The following is a 23,403-nucleotide window of genomic DNA, read 5'->3' as shown; positions in this document are numbered from 1 at the left end:
TTTGGCTGAATTTTCATGATTAGAAAAAATCAAAAAATATTTAAAGACATTTCTGTGTTTCAGAACATCAACTATTCCACATACAATCTACAAGTGTCATACTGGCAATGCAGAGATTTTATTAAACATTTTAAAGTTGAATTCAATAAAGACCTGGTTTTGGAAAAGTGCTTATATTCCCAGGTGTCTCTAAAGCAATATGTGTACTGTAATAGGCAAACTTTCTGAGAACTGGGTTACTGCCTGTTATGCTAATTTGTGTGCCTTCAGGACTTGCACCTGAAAACGTTAGGTGCTCAGAAAATATTGGCTGAGTACATGAGGAACAAACACACTGAAACTAACATTTCAACACAAGTAAATTTAATAATTTAAATATTGTTAAGAACTGGTGATAAATCTTTATCTGTAATAAGGATAAAGAAGAATATGTATTTCTTCTAGGAATTAGGTTGTCTAGAAGGAGATATAATACTGCATATTTAAAAATCATATACTTGTATATAACTCTCTCTATATAAGAATGGAGATACAGTAAGAAAGGAAAAACAGAGAAACAGTGATATCATTGCTTAGGGTTACTAGAGACTCCCTAATCCATTGAATGATCCTAGTGCATTGTACAAAAATTAACACAGAAGTGATATCATCTAGGACAGATTTCCCCAACTATAGGTCACCAACAGTGAATCATAAAATCAATTCATTGGGTTGTGACCACATTTTTATAATAGACATAGAAGTTAATCAAATAAAATAAAATTAAAAGTTAATAAAAATAATAGGAAAAAAGTATACTTTAAGGAACATAGAGAGAGTACTTTTTTTCTTTGTTTTTGAGGTGGAGTCTGGCTCTGCTGCTCAGGATGGAGTGCAGTGGCGTGATCTGGGCTCACTGCAACTCCACCTCCCACAATCAAGTGATTCTCCTGCCTCAGACTCCCTAATGACTGGGATTACAGGTGCACACCACCACACCCAGATAATTTTTGTATTTTTAGTAGAGTTTTTGCAATGTTGCTCAGGCTGTTCCAAACTCCTGGCCTCAAGAAATCCGTCCACCTCCACTTTCTAAAGTGCTGGGATTACAGGAGTGAGCCACTGCACCCAGCCGAGAGTACATACTACTTTTGGAAATTTTCTCTGTTATATATAAAGAAATAAATAAAATACAATAAATATACCTCTGTGTATATATTTACCTGCATGCATTCAAGTGTTTGAATTGGGCTATGATATAAATTGCATTTTTTACTATTAATTTCAGTGAAAATAAATGACAATTTTTGATATCTAATACACATGGTAATTTTTCCTAGTTGTAGAATGTATTCACTTATAACTATTACATGTGCCCAATTTCTGACTTACCCCTCTCTGGGTTTATTTTGTCTCATCTATGAAATAGAGATAATTAACATTTTTACTTCAAAATATTGTTATAAGAAACAAAGAAGTGGTAGACATCTTCTGATTGGTCCATCATTACCAGAACAGCTGGTTAATTTTTGACTTGCATTTATGGTTCATCTATCAGAAGGCAAAAGGAATAAATAGAGTAATAACTACTTTGGGATTAATTGTTTCAAAGAGAGAAAAAGTGATTGATAGCATGGCAGTTTATAGGAAATTTAAGAGAAAGGGTCACTGTATCATATTAGAATTTAGAACCATATAAATTAGTATTATGTAATTTAGAATTAGAAAAATCTAATTTAGCTAGAAAAAAATATTAAACATAGAAAATAACTTTTCAAATTTTACTGTCAATGATCATTTGGAAACTATAGAAAATTTCTGAAAAATTTCCAGGAGCCAGATTCAAAATAACTAAAAGTCATGATGCAGAAATATCAAAGGACACAAAAAACTATAGATTATTAAGATAGATGTTAATCACAGGGATAAATGATTAAGTAGATGGCTTTCAATGACAGGTAAAAAAGTCAGGAACACTAGACTAAAGCATGCTTTCACTAAGAATATGCCCACCTAATATAATCATATATTCCTTTCCAATAGGTCATAGAAATGTCAGTTTCAACATGAAATGTGCCATAATATTTTTTTAAAAATCCTTTTGAGCCAAAACCATTTTATAGGATCAATTATGGCCCAATTAAGTATACTTAATGTTGGTTGAATAGTTCATATCTACAGACAATTTAGAGCATACAGCAGACCTGAATTCAAATAGATGTCTTCTGACACCTGTGACCTAAGGCAAGCTGAGTCTTGACTTTTAAATCTCTAAAACTAGATTAATAGTTATTAATTCAGTAAGTTATTGTGAAGATTCAATTAGTAAACACAACACATATAGAGAATCTAGTAGTTTCTGACAAAAGTTGGAATATAAATATATGGGAGTTGTGATTTCCAACGCAGTGTTCCAAGAGAAGCAAAGTGCTGATAAACATGCATCACATCTTGCATCAGGTGTTATGTTTTGGTTAACTAGTATACTTCTGTCATTTTAATATTAATTAAAAATAATTTATCTATATTATGATGTGAATACACACATTCATTCACTCCTGAAAAACAAGTGTTGAGTATTTTAAAATTTCCCTAAGAGATAATTTTTACCATCAGTTAAGTATCATCAGACTTTTAATCAAAATGGACATGATATTATGGAAATCAAATAAAATTTATTCAGTGAATTCTTTGAGCTAATAGAAAAAAAGTTCAAGATAAGTTTATGATTGCAACCAATAATTTCTAGTATAGTTGGGGAAAAAAATCCTGTTTTAGAGCTAGATATCTTTAATACTAAACAATGAATTTTTTAAAAAAGTCTGAGTTTCTGCATGACTTTTCAATTTATTTAGTATATCTAATCATAAGATATTGTGTAATTTGCAAGGTTGTTGAGAAAATCATATTAAATAACTTATTTTAAACATTGGTCTGTGGCTGTCACTGTCACACAATAAGGAGAATTTGATATATTTTTGTTTCTTAATATCACATATCAAATTATTTTTCTTCAGCACTTATACACAGGACTGGCTGACTTTCAGATGTAATAACTTAATATCTTTTTTATTTTTTCAGACAGGGTCTCACTCTGTCACCCATGCTGGAGTGTAGTGGTGCAATTGTGGCTTACTGCAGTCTGTACTTCCCAGGTTCAAGCAGTTCTCCCACCTCAGCCTCTCAGGTATCTGGGACTACAGGAATGTGCCACTACACCCAGCTAATTTTTTATTTTTATTTTTTTGCAGAGACAGTGTCTCATTATGTTACCCAGGCTGGTCTCGAACTACTGGCCTCAAGTGATCCTCCCACCTTGGCCTCCCACAATGCTGGGATTACAGGCATGAGCCACCACACCTGGCCTAACTTAATACTTAAAAGTCAAATTTAGTATTTAAAGTATGTGTAATAAGCCAGAGGGTTCATTGTTCGTAAAAACAAATTATTTTTTATTTTTTTAATAAAATTTTTTTATTTTTGTCTGAGATATGCATATGATAACTAAGAAAATAATAAAAAAGTAGCTGATATTTAAAGCAATGGTCATCTGCCTTATCCCTCTCTATCATCTTATTGGTCAGAAGCTGAAGATTCTAATTTCTAGTTCTGATTGCTATGATGGCCCCTCCCAAAACTCCATATAACATAGGAAGATCTGTTTCTTTATTTACCAATTCTAGATAATAATATCTTATTATTCCCTGATACAAAAGATGATGTAACAGACACAATCCCTGTCTTCAATGTTTCAGAGTTATATTATTTGGGGTTACTCTAGTGATTGCTTTTGCTATACATTAATATGTGTATGCCTCTATTTCTAATTTTATCAATGTTTGAGAATTAGGTGACTGGGCCTTTGCTGCTTTTCAGCTGAGGTCCCATCCCACAGTAGGTATCCTGACTAAAATCTCTGATGAAACTGTGACTGACTGGTAGGCATTGCTTTTGAGTGCATACGTAGGAAGTTAACTGTGATTCCTAGGAGTGAAAATAAGCAAAACTTTTTCTTTGTTTATTCTTTATTTTTTTAGTGTAGAAGCAAATACCAACATGATCATATTCTGCAGACTCTTAGAACACAACTGCATTTCACTTTTTCTTATAATGTTGCCTTAGTCGCACCCTAGAAGAGCATAAGCTCCATGCAGTCATAGGCTATAATATCGTGTTTAGCGTGTAACACCTTAATTTATATAAATAGGCTCTTGTTAAATATCTTTAAACTCAAACTGAACCATATCAATTTATAAAGTTTGTCTATTTTAGAAGATAGATTTTTATCATGATTTGGGATTAAGTGTATATTTTAAATCTGAAGAAAATGTTTTTAAGAGCTTAAGTTGGACACTGGGAGATTATATTTGTCAGAAGTAAATCCAAAATGATTGCATCCTGTGGTAAGTCCTGTTCAGTGATGAGAAACTTTGCAGTTTATCTGATGATATTGTCATATATATTAAGTAATAGCAGAACAGCATATCTGTGCCTACAATTCCTTTTGTGATTAAAAAAATTTGTTTAGAAAATAATTTCTTCCCTATTTATTTTTCTTACTTTAAAAAGTATCTTTTAAAACTCTGTAGTAATTTAGTTATATACAGTCATACTGAATTAAAGTAGAAGTCATATATCATTCTTATCCATAATCTCACTCAACATTAGGTAAAGGTAATAAAACAAAAATAGAGACAGATTCCAGATTTTCCCCTTAATATTATTTGCTTGATTTATCTGACCTAATCATGTTGCCTTGACTTATTTTATCTAATGGCGCAGGTCTAACCTTATCCAGAGCATCTGCCGTCTCTTACCTCTTTTCCTCTTTCCTAACTAGTTTTTCTCCTTCCTTTGTTCTCCATATAGTATCTTCCAAACACAATACAGTGATCTTTAGAGCATAATTCAGATTATATCATATTTACTCAAAATCCACCAATGGCTTCCCAAATCAGAATAAATGCCAAAGATCTTATAATCCAAAGTTCTACTTCATCTGCTCATACACACCCTGACCTCTTTATTGTTTCCTCCCTCTGCTACATTCTTTGAGTGACACCAGGCTCCTTGATATTTCCTCAAAGCACTGATCAGACTTCTGCCCCACATCTTTTGCACATGCTGTTCTTTCAGCCTGGATTATTTTTACCCCAGCTCTCTGGCTGGCTAGCTCTCTTGTTTTCTTCAGGCATCTAATCTCTTGTCTTCTTACTAGAAGAAAATTCCTATTTACCCTCTTCATGCTCCTCAGAGCTCCCAGGACAGAATCAATATCTATTCTAAAATTGCAACTCTATATCCTGAATAAAGATTTATTTGATGTATGTAAAGCCCAAAGTACTTTCAGGACCTCATAACTTTCAAATGTAAATCATTAAACTACAGAGTACTGACCACCATACAAATGAAATATTCTTAATCTTTTCCATTGTTACAACATACAGTGAGCATCCAATTAATAGGCAGTTATAATATATGACCCTAAGAATAAACATATTTAGACTGTTAATGAACTACTAGCTCACCAATTATTCCAAAGAAAAGATTATATCATTTGTTGATTCCTTTTAGTCTTTTAGTCAGGTGTTAAAAGTACTGTTATGCCTGGTCCTGCATTTAAAATTGGGGATAACAACATGAATTCAACCTTGTCCTTGCCCTTAGAGAGTTTATAATCTGATGAGATACAGACAGGTAAAGTCCATTGCTAGAAATAAAAACAGTACTGTGAGCACAGCATGGATATACATCTGATCTTGCTGTGAAGAGAGATCAGGGAGGCTTCCTTATGAAAGTGATATGTAAACAGAATTTTAAAAGTATAAGTAAGAAGAAACTAGGTGAGCCACAGGAAATAAAGAGATTATGTGTTTCACAACTAGGGTTCAGCATATGTAAACATGTAGAAGTAAAGAGCAAATAGGAAATGCTGGTGGAATTTCAAGTAATTCAGTAGAACAAGAGCATAAGGAGGAGGATTGTTGACAGGTGACAGCTTACCTGTATCAAGCTGGTAATAATAATATTACATATTATTTTGTGTTTCACCATAATGCCATAAAGTAGAGACTATTAATATTCTCATTTTATAGATGAGGAAACCAAGACACAGAGAGAGGTTCATCCACTAGTTCAAAGTCACACATGCTTAGCAGTCTTTTTATGAAGCCATGATCTTAATCACTGCCCTATAGGTAGACTGGTTAATTCTGCAAAGGACTTTGTATGGACCTTTTTATATCTCCAGAACCAAAGAGTGCCTGTAATATTTTAATTGGTTTAATGTTTTACAAATGATGTATGGCACTAAGAATAAGTGGTGAGATTGAAATCTTCCTCCAGGCTAAGTATGAGAATTAAGAGAATGTAAATTCCTACAAAAAAAAAACCTGATAGAATTTTTCATCTTAAATGCACTTTTGTATTTCATCTGAAATACAACTCTGGACAGTATACAAAGGCCTATATAGATATACTTAGCCAGAGCTAGCTCTGTTCTTTTCAATACCTTTGTTTCACATATGCTGATATAAGATCTGGATTATGCAAAAAAAAAAAAAAAAGATTTAAGTAACTCAATCACTGATGACCTCTAAGGTCTGTCAAAAGTGCCTAAACACAAATATGTTAAGATTAGACATCCAGCGGTCTTCTGGCACCATTCTCTGTTCAACTTCCAAGTATATGTGGAATGATACAAGCTTTTAAAAGAAGAGCTCTCTTACCCTGTTAATTAAAGAGAAAGCTTTGAAACAAACCAAAAAATAAGAAGTCAATTTTATAGTTACAGCTTTCCAACTTTAAAGTCATCTCTAAGTGGTAACCTCATATGCCTTACTTTTAATGAAATCATATTGTTTGGGTATATATAATTCAGAAATAAATAACTACACTTTTATTTCAGATATTTTGTTTAAATGGCATGACTTGTCTTGTGCTAAGATCCTTATGTCAAATGTCCTTGAGGTTTACAAAATTTTTGGGGGGTGTGAAATAAGTCTAGAGTCTCATTCCATTATCAATTCATATAGAGATTATCTAATCTAATATACTGAGCCATTGGCATTTGAAATCATTTAAATATGTAATATAATTAAAGCATGCAGACAAAAGATTCATAAAACAAATGCTTAGTGGTAAATTATGTCTGTGTATCATCAAATATCTGCTTTTCATCAGCAGCACACAGGAATTTTGTTCACGGATAAAATACACAGATTATGTGTTGGAAAGGTTTTCAATAGAGAAGCGTAATGTATTTTAATGTATTTTGCATTGCATTGGGATAAAACAAAAGCATATTTTGTTTTCATACGATAGGGGAAAATTATTATTTAAATGGAAACAAGAAGAGATGCTAATGTTAGTGAGCACTTGCTATTTTTCTGACAGTCTTACATACACTCTGTCTCCAGTTGGCCTCCTGGATGCTAGTCTAGAGAATCATTAACATTGTTATAAACAAATCCCTGCTGCTATGGATTCTGGAGCATACTATGTGGAGTAGCCAATGTAAGAAGTAATTTGCAAATCAATGCCTATAATTCAGAGTATACAGGTTGAGAATCCCTAATCCACAATGCTTGGACTGGTGTTTTTCCGATTTCAGATTTTTTTCGGATATTGGAATATTTGCATTTATACTTACCAGTTGAACACCCCTAATCTGAAAATCCCAAATCCAAAATGCTCCAATGAGCATTTCCTTTGAACATGAACTTGGAATATCATGTTGGTGCTCAAAAATTTCAGATTTTGGAGCATTTTGGATTTTGCGTTTTGAATTAGGGATGCTCAACCTGCATTTTATTGTTACCATTGACTTGGGGTTCATATTTAAACCATATCTCCAGATGGACAGTCATATGGATTCTCATTGTACGAAGATGTGCCCCATTCTCAACTACCATGTAGTCTACATTTAGGTGAGACCTCAAATGTACCTTCCTGGTGTATTGTCAGTTTTACTGGACCATATATATGTGTGTGTGTGTGTGTGTGTGTGTGTTGAATCAACTTAGTAATTATCTTCTTACAAGTGAAGAAAATAAAGTATATAACAGTAACTGTTAGTAGTCATGGCAAGATTCAAATGGTATTAAGGTAATAGTAACATTACCTTATACACCACTTTGAGGTATCTGAAACGATTATAATGCAGTATAAAAAATCTATAATTTCTACTGGTGACAAAGTCCCAGTTAACTTTTACTATTCATGTGCTTTGTTGCCTACATTTGTAATTAAGAGAAATGCTAAAATTCAGTTAGAAAAAAATTCAGTTAAAGTCTAGAGAAAATATAGACATTTTTCTTCTTTATCTAAATTTCTGGAAGAAGGAAAGGAGCTCCTGAGTATAACGGAAAGGAGAAGATGGGTCACATTCTCTTCTTTAGAAGTCTGAGGTGGAATAACAGCCAATGCTACTAGTAGTCTTATTTCACCCCAGGCTTCTAGAAGATAAAGAGTTAAAGAAAAATAGAGGACCACATCCACCTTGACCTTCAACAGCCAGGCAGTGACCTCAACCATTGAGAAACAGCTGAATTGATGTTATGGCTTCCTCTTCTTTGGGATGGAGTACTCTGCTCTTGATCCTTAGAGAAAAATTAAGAGAAGAAAATACAAGCCATGAACTTCTCCTAGAGAGTGACAGTGCTCAAAGTAGGATCACTTAAAGGCATTCCTACCTCTGTCAAGGAAGCAGTTTGGCAAACTACTAAGAAAGTTTCTTCTGCTATTACCTCTAAGCTTTGTATCCTCCTGAGATTGATGAGGTTAGTTCATTTTCCTAAGGCCTTACAAAAGCCTCATTATATTGCCAGCAGAAGATTCTGGAGTAGATCAGGGCAGTTCCCTAATTCATTTCCCTAAACCCACACTAAATACCAGATCTAACAGACACTTCCTGTTCCAGTTCAAGTTTGTATTTCCCTCTGTCCTAAGGCTACTCAGTCAGTAAAGACTGAAGCTGGAATTTAAACCTAAACCTTTCTCTTATTTTTCTTTTTTTTTCGAGGTGGAGTCTCACTCTGTTGCCTAGGTTGGAGCGCAGTGGCGCAAGCTCGGCTCACTGCAACCTCTGCCTCCTGGGTTCAAGCAATTCTCTTGCCTCAGCCTCCTGAGTAGCTAGGATTATAGGCACCTGCCACCATGCCTGACTAATTTTTTTGTATTTTTAGTAGAGATGGAGTTCTGCCATGTTGGCCAGTCTGGTCTCGAGCTCCTGACCTCAAGTGATCCACTGGACTCTGCCTTCCAGAGCTCTAGGATTATGGGCGTGAGCCACCGTGCCCAGCCTAAACCTAAACCTGATTCCAATGTGCTAAGTTTTATGTTGTACTCTACCATGCTATCCTAAACGGAAGGAATTTTTAAATCTATGAGTTTTATACTCCATGTATTTAGTCAATAGCAAGATATTAATAATTTACATTTTGTCATTTTTCCTAATACAGCATATATTTATTGGAAACCTATTATAAAAACAGATACTATGCTAGGCTCCAGAGATACAAATAGTATGCAGAAAAGACATGGAAACTTTGATTTGACAGATCTTATAGACTAGAGATAGATATAGACATTAATCAAATAGCCATACAAAATAAATACAGAATTACAAACTGCATTTACTGTCCTAAAAGTAATTGGTGAAGTGCTATGTAATGGTGGTTTCTGAAAAAGTCTGGAAATTAGAGAAAACATTTCCAAGAAAGCAACATTTTTGAGGCGATTTGGTAGAAGTTAACAAATTATTAAAGAGCGTTTTTCCCTTTAAAGTCATTTTAAACTAATATATTAGTTGCTTTAAGTAATCTCTTTAAATAGTAAAAGGTTTTCATCATTAAAAAGCAGTAAGACATCAACTATGTGATAAAAAGGTATTTTAGTTTCAAAAACTGCCAATAATTCAGATCTTTTAAGAAATTATCTTCCCATACAGTATCCTAAAAAGTTAGCTGTTTCCAGGAACTTGGGGGTAGTGACAACAGCATGTGACTACTAATGGGTACTGAAATTATTTTGGGAGTGGAGGAAATGTTCTAAAATTAGAAAACGGTGTTAGTTTTAAAACTCACGAATATGCTAAAAAGCATTCAATTGTACACTTTAAAACAGTGAATTTTATGTATGTAAATTATATCCCAATTTTTTAATTGGGGTACAAAATGAGTCACATAGTATCATACATTAACTGTCTATGCCCTCCAAAACTATTACTAGTAGTAGAATTTGTATGTGGTAACATGGAAGGTCTATTCAAGGATATAGCTATTCATAGGACTTTGTCATAGAATGACTCTTTCTGTAGGATCACACTCTCTGATGGAGAAAACAGCTCACAGAGCACTGAGGGATGAAGGTGATGGCCTCCTAGCCAGGGAAATCTAATGAATGAATCCAGGCAGTCAGTGAGATGACAGATGTAGAAGCTTATATCCTAAGATGACTTATTGAGTCATTAAAATGGTTTATAAGCCACTGATTACCACACTGATATGGAATTTTTTTTTTTTAGTATTAAAAGGAAGTGTGAAATTTAAACAAAGTCAATTCACATGTAATGGAGCATTATTGGAGGCTTATCATTTAAGGCAGTTAAACAAAATGAATTATGTGTTGTTATAGGGGAGACATAAAAAGACATGAAGGGAATGGCTGGATAGTTAGGTATTTTTACTAAGATCAAATTTTTGAACAAAAGAAACAAACAATAGTAATTTTAATTTTAAAGTCAATACTGGTAATAGTAGCTGTCTGAATTCAAATTCATGTCACAGACTTTAAGGGTTAGGAAAGGCTTCTCTTAAAAAATGCTCCATGAGAGATATAGCTTTCAAACATATTCTATACTAGGATTTATGATTTGTGACATTCAATCAGGCTATATCAATGCATAAGTAATTTACTAGAAATATACTAGCAGTTTTGTAAGGTACAGCAGTTCTTTCAAACTGAAAGAGTCACAGGCCACATCTAGTAAATTATTGATTTAATATATCACATTGCTCTTTTGTGACCTGCAAGAAGTCATCACTTTTAAAAGTACCTAACTTGCTTTCTGTGAATAATTTATACATTATATAATAATTTTCATTACAGAGTATATTTGATAATAAATTATGCATTACACAAATGAAGAGACAGATGTGAAATTGCAAGTAGCTTAAGGCTATGTTGCCTGTATTATAATGTCTCTAAGATACCTGAACATTCAAGTAGCATTTTTCCCACATAAATGTTTAGAAATTCCTTCTAATTCACTCAGTGATAAGTTTCTTCTTTTCTTCTTCTGCTCCTCCTCCTCCTCCTTCTTCTTTTCTTCTTCTATTCTTCTTCTGTCTTGCTCCTTCATCCCACATACATACCCCTGCTCAAAGTGGTATTTTCAGTGGATGATTGGATACCTTAAAACCTGGTTGTGGTGTGATGGTCTGATTTCTCCAGAAATATCACATCTGTCTACTGTATCATTGCATACATAATTCATGGGTAAAACAAGAATATATGTAATATAGTTGGATCATGGACACATTTTACTTATACAAATTAAATTAAACAAATTCAGCCAAAAGATAATTTTTTTAAATTAAACAAATGAAGAATAAAGAACAAGAAAAATAAGAAACTGTGTGAATAAAACTTCACTCACTAAATAAGCATATTCCTTAGACTGATAAGATATTAGCATGTGTATTTGTCTGTTTGCATTACTATAAAGGAGTACCTGAAACTGGGTAATTTAGGAAGAAAAGAGGTTTAATTGGCTCACATTCTGCAGGCTGTACAGGAAATGTGGTCTGCCATGCTTCTAGTGAGGGTCTCAGAAGGCTTCCAATCATGATGGAAGGTGAAGGGGGATTAGACACATCACATGGCAAGAGAGGAAGCAAGAGAGAGAGGGGGAAGGTGCTACATGGTTAAACAACCATATCTTGGGAGAACTCACTCACTATGGCAAGGATAGCACCAAGCCATTCATGAGGGATTTGCCCCCATGACCCGAACACCTCCTACCTGGCCCCACCTCCAATATTGAGGATTACATTCCAACATGAGATTTGAAGTGGACAAACATCCAAACACTATCATTCTGCCCCTGGCCCCTCATATCTTGTATCCTTCTCACATTGAAAAATACAATCATCCCCTGCTAATAGTTCTCAAAAGTCTTAAATCATTCCAGCATGAAATCCGAAGTCATAAGTTCCATCTGAGACTCATGCACTTCCACCCATCAGCCTATAAAATCAAAACAAGTTATTTACTCCCAAGATACAATAGTAGTGCAGGCATTGGGTAAACATTCCCATTCCAAAAGTGATAAATTGGCCCAAAGAAAGGGTCAGTATTCTCCACACAAGTCTGAAACCCAACAGAGCAATCATTAAATCTTAAAGTTCCAAAATAATCTTCTTTCACTTCATGTCCCACATTCTTGTGTGAGGGGTGGACTCCCAAGGCCTTGGGCAGCCCCACCTCTACGGCTTTGCAGGGTGCAGCCCATGTGGCTGCTCTCAAAGGTTTGAGTTGAGTGCTTGCAGCTTTTCCAGGCAGAGGTGCAAGCTGCTAGTGCCTCTGCCATTATAGGGTCTGGAGGGTGGTGGCCTACTTCCCACAACTCCATAAGGTAGTGCCTTGGTGGGGACTTTGTGTGGGTTCTACAATCCCACATTTCCCCTTGGCATTGCACTAGTAGAGTTTCTCTGTGGGCCTCCAACCCTATAGCAGGCTTCTGCCTGGGCACCCAGGATTTTCTATACATTCTCTGACATTTAGGCAGAAGTTGACAAGCGTCCTTCACACTTGCATTATGAGCATCTGCAGACCTAACACCATGTGAAAACTGCCAAGGATTATGGCTTGCACTTTACAGAGCTGTGGCCTGAGCTGTACCTGGACCCCTTTGAGCCAAGGCTGAAGCCAGAGTGGCTGGGATGCAGGGAGCAGCCTCCCAAGGCAGGCAGCAGGGCCATGGGCCTGGTACAGGAAACCATTATTTTTTCCTAAGCCTCTGGGCCTGTGATGATAGAGGCTGCCTGAAAGATCTCTGAAATACCTTCAAAGCCTTTTCCCCATTGTCTTGGATATTAGCACTTGGCTGCCTTTTACTCATTCTAATTTCTCTAGCAAGTGATTGCTCCACAAGCCTGCTTGTATCCCACTCCTGAAAATGCGTTTTTTCTTTCCTGCCACATGGCTTGGCTGTGAATTTTTCAAACGTTTACACTCTACTTCCCTTCTAAATATAAGCTCCAACTTTAAGTCATGTCTTTGCTCCTGTAGCTAACTATAGTTATGTATGATATTTTCTTCTCCAACACTTTGAAAGCCGTGAATCTCTGGCCAGCAACACCCCACCTGGGCCTCACTAGGCCACGCTGATGTGTCCCAGCTTGCCTTTGTTATAGTTTGTACTCGCAGTTGGTAGTTCCCTAGCTCTTGTACTGAACCCAAGAAGGAGGATATTCTGGACATTGAAGGGTGAGGAGGGTGAAGACGAATTTTATTGAGCAACAGAACAGCTCTCAGTGGAGAGGGGATGCAGGAGGTGGTACCCCAATCTCACAGTCGGGCAGTTCTCTCCTCTTTGCATAGCTGGGTCTGGGGCTTTTTATGGCCTCAGCATAGGGGAGGGGCAGGCTGTAGGTACTATTGGAAAAGGCAGCATTCGATTGGGTAAAAGACATTATTTAGAAAGAATCAATTAGGAAAGGGCGGGCGAACAGGAACAGAAGTTCTCACTCTGGGTCGCGGGTTTCATCCAGGACCAGCAGTCTGGTCTTTCAGCCTTCAAGCTGTTTTTTGCTTGAAGGTGGGGTTTCACCACGGACCCACCCCTATCTTCTTGGGCATTTGGCTGCCTCCTGCCGCTCTCAGTAGGTTGTTAGAAGTAGCCAGGCCACCTCTTGAACGGTTTGCTGCTTAGAAATTTCTTCTGCCAGATACCCAAAGACATCACTCTTAACTTTAAGTTTGCACAGATCTCTAGGACATGTACTAGGACATGAACACAATGCAGCCAAATTCTTTGCTAGAGAGTAATACAGGTGACCTTTGCTCCAATTCCCAATGACTTCCTCATTTCCATCGGAGACCTTGTCAACTTAGACTTCACTGTCCATATTTCTACCAGCATTTTTGTCACAACCATTTACGTAGTTTCTAAGAAACTCCAAACTTTTCCTTATCTTTCTATCTTCTGAGGCCTCAAAACTCTTTGAACCTTTGCCCATTACCCATTTCTAAAGCCATTTCTGCATTTCCAGGTAGCCTTATAGTAACACCCCACTCCTTGTGTATTAGCCCGTTTTCACACTGCTGATAAAGACATACCCAAGACTGGGCAATTTACAAAGGAAAGAGGTTTATTGGACTTATAGTTCACATGGCTGGGTAGGCCTCACGATCATGGTGGAAGGTAAGGAGGAGCAAGTCACATTTTACGTGGACGGCTGCAGGGCTGCAGGCAAAGAGAGAGAGAGAGCTAGTGCAGGGGAACGCCTCTTTTTAAAATCATCAGATCTTGTGAGACTTATTCCCTGTCACAAGAATAGCATGGGAAAGACTTGACCCCATGATTCAGTGACCTCCCACCAGGTTCTTTTTACACCACATGGGAATTTAAGATGAGATTTGGGTGGGGACACAGCCAAACCATATCAGCTTGATAGGAATTTTCTAGTCAAATTTTGCTTTCGATTTGTTAGTCTGTTTGTATTACTATAAAGGAATATTCGAGACTAGGTTATTTATAAAGAAAATAAATTTAATTGGCTCATGGGTTTTCAGGATGTACAAGAAGCACGGCTTCACCATCTGCTTCTGGTGAGGGCCTCAGAAAGCTTGCAATCATTACAGAAGGCAAAGGGGGAGCAGGTATGTTACATGGCAAGATAGAGAATGAGAGAGAGAATGGGGAGGTGCCATATACCTTTAAATGACCAGATCTCAGGAGAACTCACTCACTATTGCTAGGACAGCACCAAGACATGCATGAGGGATCTGTCCCCATGACCCAAAGACTTCCCACCAGACCCCACCTCCAACATTGGAGATTACATTTCAATATGAGATTTGAGGGGGGCACGGCACCAACATTCAAACTATATCAGCATGGATTTGCTACTATGGGCTTGGTATTAGACATGGGTTTGCTATTCCCTCAATAGAACCCAGAATCCATATAGCAGTCATATTATAAGCATCTTACCATTGGATATATTTCTAATGTTTAAAGATACATATCGTTCATACAGTATTGCCCCCAAATGTAAAGCACAGCAATCAAGCAAAGAACAAGCAATTTCCATCACATAAAGAAAAAAAATAGGCTTATATGGATTTACTGAAAGAGGGTGTATCTGCATTCTGTACTAAATTTAAGTAATTTTTTCTGAGATAATTTCAACCAAATGAAATGTTTATGTTATATGCTGACTATGGAACATTATTTTATAGTAGCCTGGTCTTGCAGATATAGTTCACTTAATAATCCAACAGATATTTATGGAGAGCCTACTATGTACAGATGCTGTCCTGAGAAGAGAAGAGAAGAGAAACATGATAAGACTTATGTTTTAGAAAAATTGCTACCAGTGGTATGAACTTGAGGTGATGAGTGGAGCTGAGAGTCAAAGAGCACATGCAGAAATTGATGGGAGTCTGGACTGTGACAGTTACAGAGGCAGAGGAGATAGAGAAGCTGATAAATCACATAAGGTTATGAGCAACAAATTGATTCTTTGTTGGACGCCAAGAGTCAGGGAGAGCAAATCTAGAATAATGGCAATTTATAAGTAGGCTAAGTTTGACATTTTCAGTCTCTAAATTATTGGGTTCTATAGGCATACATAAAACACAGTTCTTTGGTACAGCAAAATTACAATTAATTATTATCAATTACATAAACATTAAAATTATTACCAAAAATCCCCCACATTTTAGAATCATCACTTTGGCCTTTTGCAAAGTATGTTCTTAAGGAGGCAGGTCCTGTGAGATATTACATGTAAAAAAGTTTTTCATGGTCAAATAAGTTTGTGAGAAATAGCATGATATTCCCTAAACCTGACTAAAGTCTCAAGTCCTTCATTCGTATTTCCCACACTTACTTAATGATAGAACCATGTCTTCTTAAATTCAAATGTTCTACAAACATGCTATTAAAAATATAGATTTAGGCCGGGCGTGGTGGCTCCCGCCTATAATCCCAGCACTCTAAGAGGCCAAGGCAGATGGGTAACCTGAGGTCAGGAGTTCAAGACCAGCCTGGCCGACATGGTAAAACCCCATCTCTACTAATAATACAAAAATTAGTTTGGCGTGGTAGTGCATGGCTGTAATTCCAGCTACTCTGGAGGCTGAGGTAGGAGAATCTCTTGAACCTGGGAGGTGGAGGTTGCAGCAAGCCAAGATGATATCATTGCACTCCAGCCTGGGCAACAAAAGCAAAACTTGGTCTCAAAAAATAAAAATAAAAATAAATTAAAAAATGCAAATATGGATTTATTAACTACATAAGTTATAATCAGGAACAGTGGGTTCTTATGTTTAATGCATTACAAGGAATATAGGCTGTTTAGAGAAACAACAGCCAATTTGACAAAAGGTCCACAGGTATATGTGGCATATGTCAAATAGCAAAAATAAGAATAGAATCCAAAGGTCTGACTTGCTTTTATCTTCGACCAGTTGTTAAGAGCCAGAAAGATAAAAGCTGCCCTTTTCTCCATTAGCCAATAATATGACATTAAAACAGAAAGTAGGAATATAAAAAGCTTCTGGAGACCAATATTAGGAGAATCTGTGAAGTTGGCCTGACTTAATTATTATTCCATTTATATAAATATTAGGTTCGTGCAAAAGTAATTGCAGTTTTTGCCATTAACAGTAATGCCCAAAACCGCAATTACTTTTGCACCAACCTAATGTAAAACAAATTACAATAGATGTGTATCTCAGAGCATAGTTAATTTTCCCTTATTTATAATAATAACACACTGCATAATTATCACTCACTATAATATTCTGTGTTATTGACTATAAATTAGGCCACGCTGTAGGCACTCATCAGAATAAACATAAAATTATGTTTACAAGTATAAATAACAGAATCTAACATAATATTACCATAAGGACATGTGATTAAATTACAACCTAATAGTATATTTGTTAAAAGAGCCTTCATATTTCTAAATATGATTTTTAATAAAAGCTGTCCTAAATGTCAGTTATACAAAATAAAATATGTAAAACAAATTCTGGCTGTCAGACACATGTTAATGTAGGATGGCACAATGTTCATGACTAAGTTACAGAACTGAACTTGAGTTAGAAGTTTCCATTTCTATCATACTTCCCAAATATAAAAATAAGAGTTTAATAGTTTTTGTCACATTCATTCAAAGTATTATAATTTTAATTCTGGAGCACCTTAAAATCAGAAAGAAAATTAACATAAGACATACTGCCCATTCTTGAATGATTCTCTCATCAGTAGCATTATCAGTTGAATAAAGTTATCAGTGCTGAAATAAGAATAACACCTGACTGCTCTAATCTCAGACAATAATGAGTGATGAGAGGGATGCATCTTTGGTTATTATAATCACTGTCAATTTGTTGTTTTTTCTAGAGAATTCTAATTTTAGTGTGTTTAATTCTAACTATTACCTTTTTATAGAACATTAAAGAAAAAAGGCAGAATATTCGTCACTCAACGCAATACAACGTACTGTTTGTGTTGTGTGTGTTTTAACTATACTGTATTGCTCTATTTTAAAACTTTGACCAATAATTAATTACAAATTTTTACTTTTTCAAACTGTCATAACTCTTCTGGAGGTACCTAATTCATCCCTGCATGCAGTGCTCTTTAAAAGGAAAATCAGGCATTAACTTCAATAAATTCCCAGTATAAAAGCTACACCTATCTATTTCTAATCTCCTTTTCTCAAGTCACAGAGGTAAGCCACTACTGATATCTAATGGGAATCACTCCACTTTTGTTTTTGATCTTATTTCTAGGTCAATGCTGATTTTCCTTGTGTAATGATTCCTTCCTCCCTATTAAATCGACAAAGAACACTCATTCAACTTTGCATCTGCAAACTACTTTATACATTTCCCTCCAATTTATAGTCATAATTCTTGTTACTTTTGTATTTGTTTATATACCACTTACTCTCCATCCATCTATAATATAGCCTCCCCCACTTGCCCCCTCCCCACTCTAGTCCGGGGGTTGGCAAACTTCTTCTGTAAAGGACCAGATACTATTTTGGGCTTTGCTGGCCACATATATCTTTGTTGAATATTCTTCTGTAGTTTTTGTTTTGCTTGTAACTCTTTAAAAATGTAAAAACCTTTCTTGGTCCACAGGCTGGATTTGGCCTGCTGGCTATAACTTGCAGAGAGCTGCTCCAGTTGAAACTACTCTATTAATAGCACCAAAAAACCTCCTTTTGGTGTTTGAGGGGAATAATAAATTGTACTCTGTCCTTCCTGCAAAACTTCAAAGGAAATCAAACGATCAGCTTTAATACTGATGAAATATGAGTGGCAGTGACAACGGGCTTCCTACTAGCTGTCAGCAACAGGCACAGCCCTACCCTCAGAAGGCGCCCTAAAAAACCTACAGTGTAGAAGAGCACACCAGACAGTGTGCTCTGCAAGAAGGATGGCTCCTAATCTGAAAAAAGGTACAAGTTCCTGTCCAGGGCTCACCAATCAGGAAACTCATTCTGATTCCAAGGGTGAAGGAGCAGGGCCAGATGGCAAGGTGTTAAAAAAAAAAAAAAAAAAATCCCTCTTCCTGCAAACTATAGACCTGGGGCAGAAAAACTCCACTCTTACACTCCAGATTGCCAAGTCAACCCAGACTTCTTTTGCATTTATTAATCACTTTGCAACATTTACCTCTTTGAACACTTGTTTTTCATTGAAACTCTGCTCCCTTGACCCCCAGGATAATAATTTCTCTGTAGCTACCCAATCTTTATCTGATTTTAAACCTTTGGTGTCTCCTAGAACCTCCTCTTTGCCCATCTTTTCTCATTCTACATACTTTTCAGAGTGATCTTATTCGCTTAAAGAATGCCGGTTACCATCCATTTGCTTTCTATACTAAATCTCCATTTATCTCAGGTCTCTCTTGAGTTCTAGAACTATGAATCCTAATGCATCCCCTATCTTGTGAATAACAGGACCCCCATCTACAGTTTATCAGAAACATTGTTTTCACCCTCATCTTTTTTTTAACATACCACATCGGGCCTGAGGTAGCCAATAAGTCTGCCTCAAGGCACCATCAACAACTCCTGTGATTTCAAAGTAAATTATATACGCAGATAAAGATTGATGAGAAAATAGAATACTTAGATGAGTGGGTGAATGTATTTGTACAGCCATCCATGTCTCACACATAATCAGTGTTGAATCTGAGTAGAATTCCAAAGCCTGCCAGCAAGTAAAACAATTTCCCACTTGCATATGTATTTTATCATTATTATAAAAATGATTAATTTCACACTCTTATCACAAATGAAAGCTGGGCCACCATTATATTTCTAGATAACACCATTATAACATTATATTACATACTTTGTTTCTGAAAACAGTAAATTTGAATACTTATAAAGTTTTGTTTTTACACTTTTTTATTTTTCAAATGTTTAACACTAGAGGATCTTATTATAAGATGCAAATAAATTATACACCTTAAATTCCATTAGCCATATATTTTTTATATGAAGAAGATAACCATGGTATGAATTTTTTAAAACTTTTTTCTAAAAATGATATTTTCGCCATTTTTTCCTAGCGCCCTGTGGAAGTCGTTCAACAGGTTCAGAAGGCACTGTTCTATCACCAAACTATCCAAAAAATTACAGTGTGGGACATAATTGTGTTTATTCTATAGCAGTTCCAAAGGAGTTTGGTAAGTAAGATTTGACTCATTATGTAGTATTTCATCCAGACATGCTTTATTTTTCACTACATGCTATTCAAAAATTTTAAATGAAAATACTGCTATCCATAAAGTATTTTACTATGCAATTCTTTTTAGATAGTGATTTTGTAATAATACAATTTTGAGGTCATCTTAATCTGAATTTACAGTCAAGTACACAGGTGAACAACAATACAAAAATGAAAACAGGATTGTTTTTAATTTTTAAAAATGAGTATATCAGTAACCTTGCAAGTGCCTTCATATTGGAATTTTATAAAATGGGAAATTACCAGAGCATAAAGCCAAGGCTGCTCTGTAAAATATGTATTAAGTCAAATATTGAACTATTACAATAATAACAAAAGTATTTACAAAGCAATCATATACATTTTATAGTTTATTAACACATTTCCAGAAAGAAGAGTTTTTGGTTTTAAGCATCTAGTTTCTGGGGCAGCAATAAATATAAAAAGACAGCAAAGGACATTTCAGCTCATCTTGTCAACCTGACAATCTGTTCTGCATTGGCACTAAGAAGACAATGTGTCCTTTGCTGCCTTCACATCTTTCTGATCACATGTCTTAGAAGTCACTTATCTGGCTTTTAAAGGTTCTGGTTCTGAGATCCAGCTGGAGCTAACCTAGATTAAGTTCTGTTCACAGATGGATAGGCAAGGGAAATTTAGAGAGCAGGAAAGTGTGAGAGAGAGGCTGAAAGTTCACAGACTTCTAAAATTTAGATTTACAGCATTGTGTTACATAGTAAAGGATTTGTTATAACTATGAGGAATGTCTGGGCCTGGATGACTCAGTATATCAGCAGAAGGACATGGATTTTATCATTAGAGATAGTTGAATAGCATCTTGGCTTAACATTTCTGCTGCTGAGATATAAAATAAGCTGATGCTTCCAGTCCAATTTCTTATAACCAGATACTACCTATATATCCTCCTTTTCATCCTTCTGAAACAAGTCCAAGATCTTCAACTTACTTGAGAGTACTGTCATCAGAAATGTAGTACTAAACCTTTTATTTTAACATTGAAATAGAGTGATGATGCCAGCATTAGCAAAGTGTCTGTTTTTGTACTCTACAAAGTATTTCTTTCCCCTAACGTATTGATCGGTTGAATCAAAGGTGAGGTCTTTGATAGTGAAGAGAACGACAGTTTAGAAAGAAAAATATCATTCCCTTAACTGTGTTTATTTTTTGCCTTTTGAGTCCTTCCTTTGCTAGAGAGTTTTATGCTCCCCAGATGCAAAAAAATGTTACATGGTTGCTGACAGAATCCTAACAATGATTATCCAGAAAACTCCATGGCTCTCTGAGTCCTCTTCGGAAGCCATTATTTTATCGTGTTATACTCTGTTCTTGGGAGGCCATGTGGCCAAATGAATGAGAAAGAGGAAAATTAGCCATTTAATGTCCTGACAAATAGACATGCTGGTCATCCTGGAGATGTATTACTGTAGCCTATGTATGCTCAAAAAGAGAAAGAAAAAGTACTAATTGAAATAAAAGTAAATTAACAGATTCCTAAAGAATGAAATCTATAGTTTTGTAGGGTTAATATAAGTTGAATTTAATCCTCTTAATATAAAAAAACTGCTACATTGAGCCAATAATAGTTGGTTTTTAAAACTGTTTTTTTAAATGAATCTTCTTGTTTTTTTGTGGACAAAACAAAGTGTACTTTGATTTATTAGTAAAAAACTAATTTTATTTTACAAATGTGGCATCATTCTTCATTTTAAGTTACATATATATTTAAGCACCTGTATTCTAATTTCAGCCTTGTCACATGTTAGCTATCTGCCCTTGGACAAGTTACGTAATCTCTTTGAGACTGCCTCTTTATTTGTAAATTTGGTATCATTTTGTTTATAGATTAGAGATGTGAGCAGTAAATGAGATATATATATTATATACATATATATACATGTGAATTATGTCTAACATACTTCATGCTTAATATCATTGGGTTAACGAATGCCAGCTTTCAAGTCAGATTTCTGGGTTCAGGCTCAACTTAACTTACTTGCTATTTTCATTGGACAAGTCCCATTGTCAGCCTGAACCTTACACATCTCTAAAGTAGCAATGATAAATACCTACCTTATGTGGTTATTTTATAATAATTTGATGTATGTGAGTGATTGGCATAATAACATAGTAAGTCACATGCATACACAAGTACACATATACACATTCTTCTTTATGTTCACATTCATATAAAACTTCCCCTATCCCCTCTTCCACCCCTGAAAAAGGTTAAATTAAATGACATACATTATTGGATTGAACTAAGGTCTTAAAAATAGCATGGTTAAAATAAAACAATTATTTGTGTTATTTAGTTAAAGCATAAAAACAAATATTTTGGGTTTTATATCCCAGTGACTATTCAATCATCTAATGATCCCGTACAATTTTCTGGGAGTAGGATAGTGGTAGTAAACAAATACTGACTGTTGACTTCTTCCTATTACCTTCCTTTACCTCTTTGATGACAGATGGTCAAGCAGTAGTTACTGGATCTCTACAAATCAGATTTCTATTTTGCTTCTGCTTCCTCTCATTCTCACTTTGCCATAATTTTTTTCTGTTGCCACGTTGAGCTATATTTATTACTTTTCAGTATTACTTCATCACATATCACTTCTCACATTTTTTTCTTTTTCTGTCATTTATCCCAAATTATGATCATTCCTTCTTCTATATGTTTTATATGCAGATGCTCTTAAAACATGACTTTTACATCGTTTAGCACAGGGGTTCCTAATCCCCGGGCCATGGACTGGTACTGGTCCTTGGCCTGTTAGGAACTGGGCCGCACAGCAGGAAGTGAGTGGCAGGTAAGCTATCATTACTGCCTGAGCTCCACCTCCTGTCAGATAAGCTGTGGCGTTAGATTCCCATAGGAGTGCAAACCCTGTTGTGAACTGTACATGTGAGGGATCTAGGTTGTGCACTCCTTATCAGAACCTAACTAATGCCTGATGATCTGAAGTGGATCATCCTGAAACCATCCCATGGAAAGATTTGTCTTTCAAAAAACCTGTCCCTCGTGCCAAAAAGGTTGGGAACCACTGATTTAGCACAATGTCTGTCAAATACACTCAGTGCATTCATTGGATTGCATTTTACATAGGGGTTAAGGCTCTAACGTCCTTATGTAAAAAGAAAATCACATATAACCAACATTACACATGAAAATAAATTAAATCACCCATGAAAGATCATCTACATGATTTTACATATGCCATATTGTCTCTGAAATAGTCTAACAGAACATTTTTATTCCTTCAAGGTAAGAACAGATGACAGTTTTTTCAGATAATTCCACATGAACTACTTGTGTTTCTTACAGGTCATGTGGTACCAAATTACTTTTTTTTTTTTTTTTTTGCCTGGTGTAGAATTAAATGCCTGTAAGTTATTTTTGCCATTACTTTTAAT

The 23,403-nt window shown here is 35.5% G+C and overlaps 1 protein-coding gene across 3 annotated transcripts in view; it reads left to right on the top strand.

Annotated features, from left to right (window-relative positions):
* CSMD3 (CUB and Sushi multiple domains 3) overlaps window positions 1–23,403 on the top strand; it is a 1,204,746-nt gene that overhangs the window by 935,147 nt on the left and 246,196 nt on the right. For all 3 annotated transcript variants that reach the window (XM_019032923.3, XM_031014090.3, XM_019032924.3), the window contains one exon: window positions 19,811–19,927. In XM_019032923.3, coding sequence (XP_018888468.2) covers window positions 19,811–19,927 — 117 coding nt within the window. The remainder of the gene's footprint in view (window positions 1–19,810; window positions 19,928–23,403) is intronic.

The sequence above is a fragment of the Gorilla gorilla genome, chromosome 7, assembly GCF_029281585.2.
Source record: "Gorilla gorilla gorilla isolate KB3781 chromosome 7, NHGRI_mGorGor1-v2.1_pri, whole genome shotgun sequence".
Lineage (NCBI taxonomy): Eukaryota > Metazoa > Chordata > Mammalia > Primates > Hominidae > Gorilla > Gorilla gorilla.
This window is presented reverse-complemented; position numbering and strand designations above follow the sequence as displayed.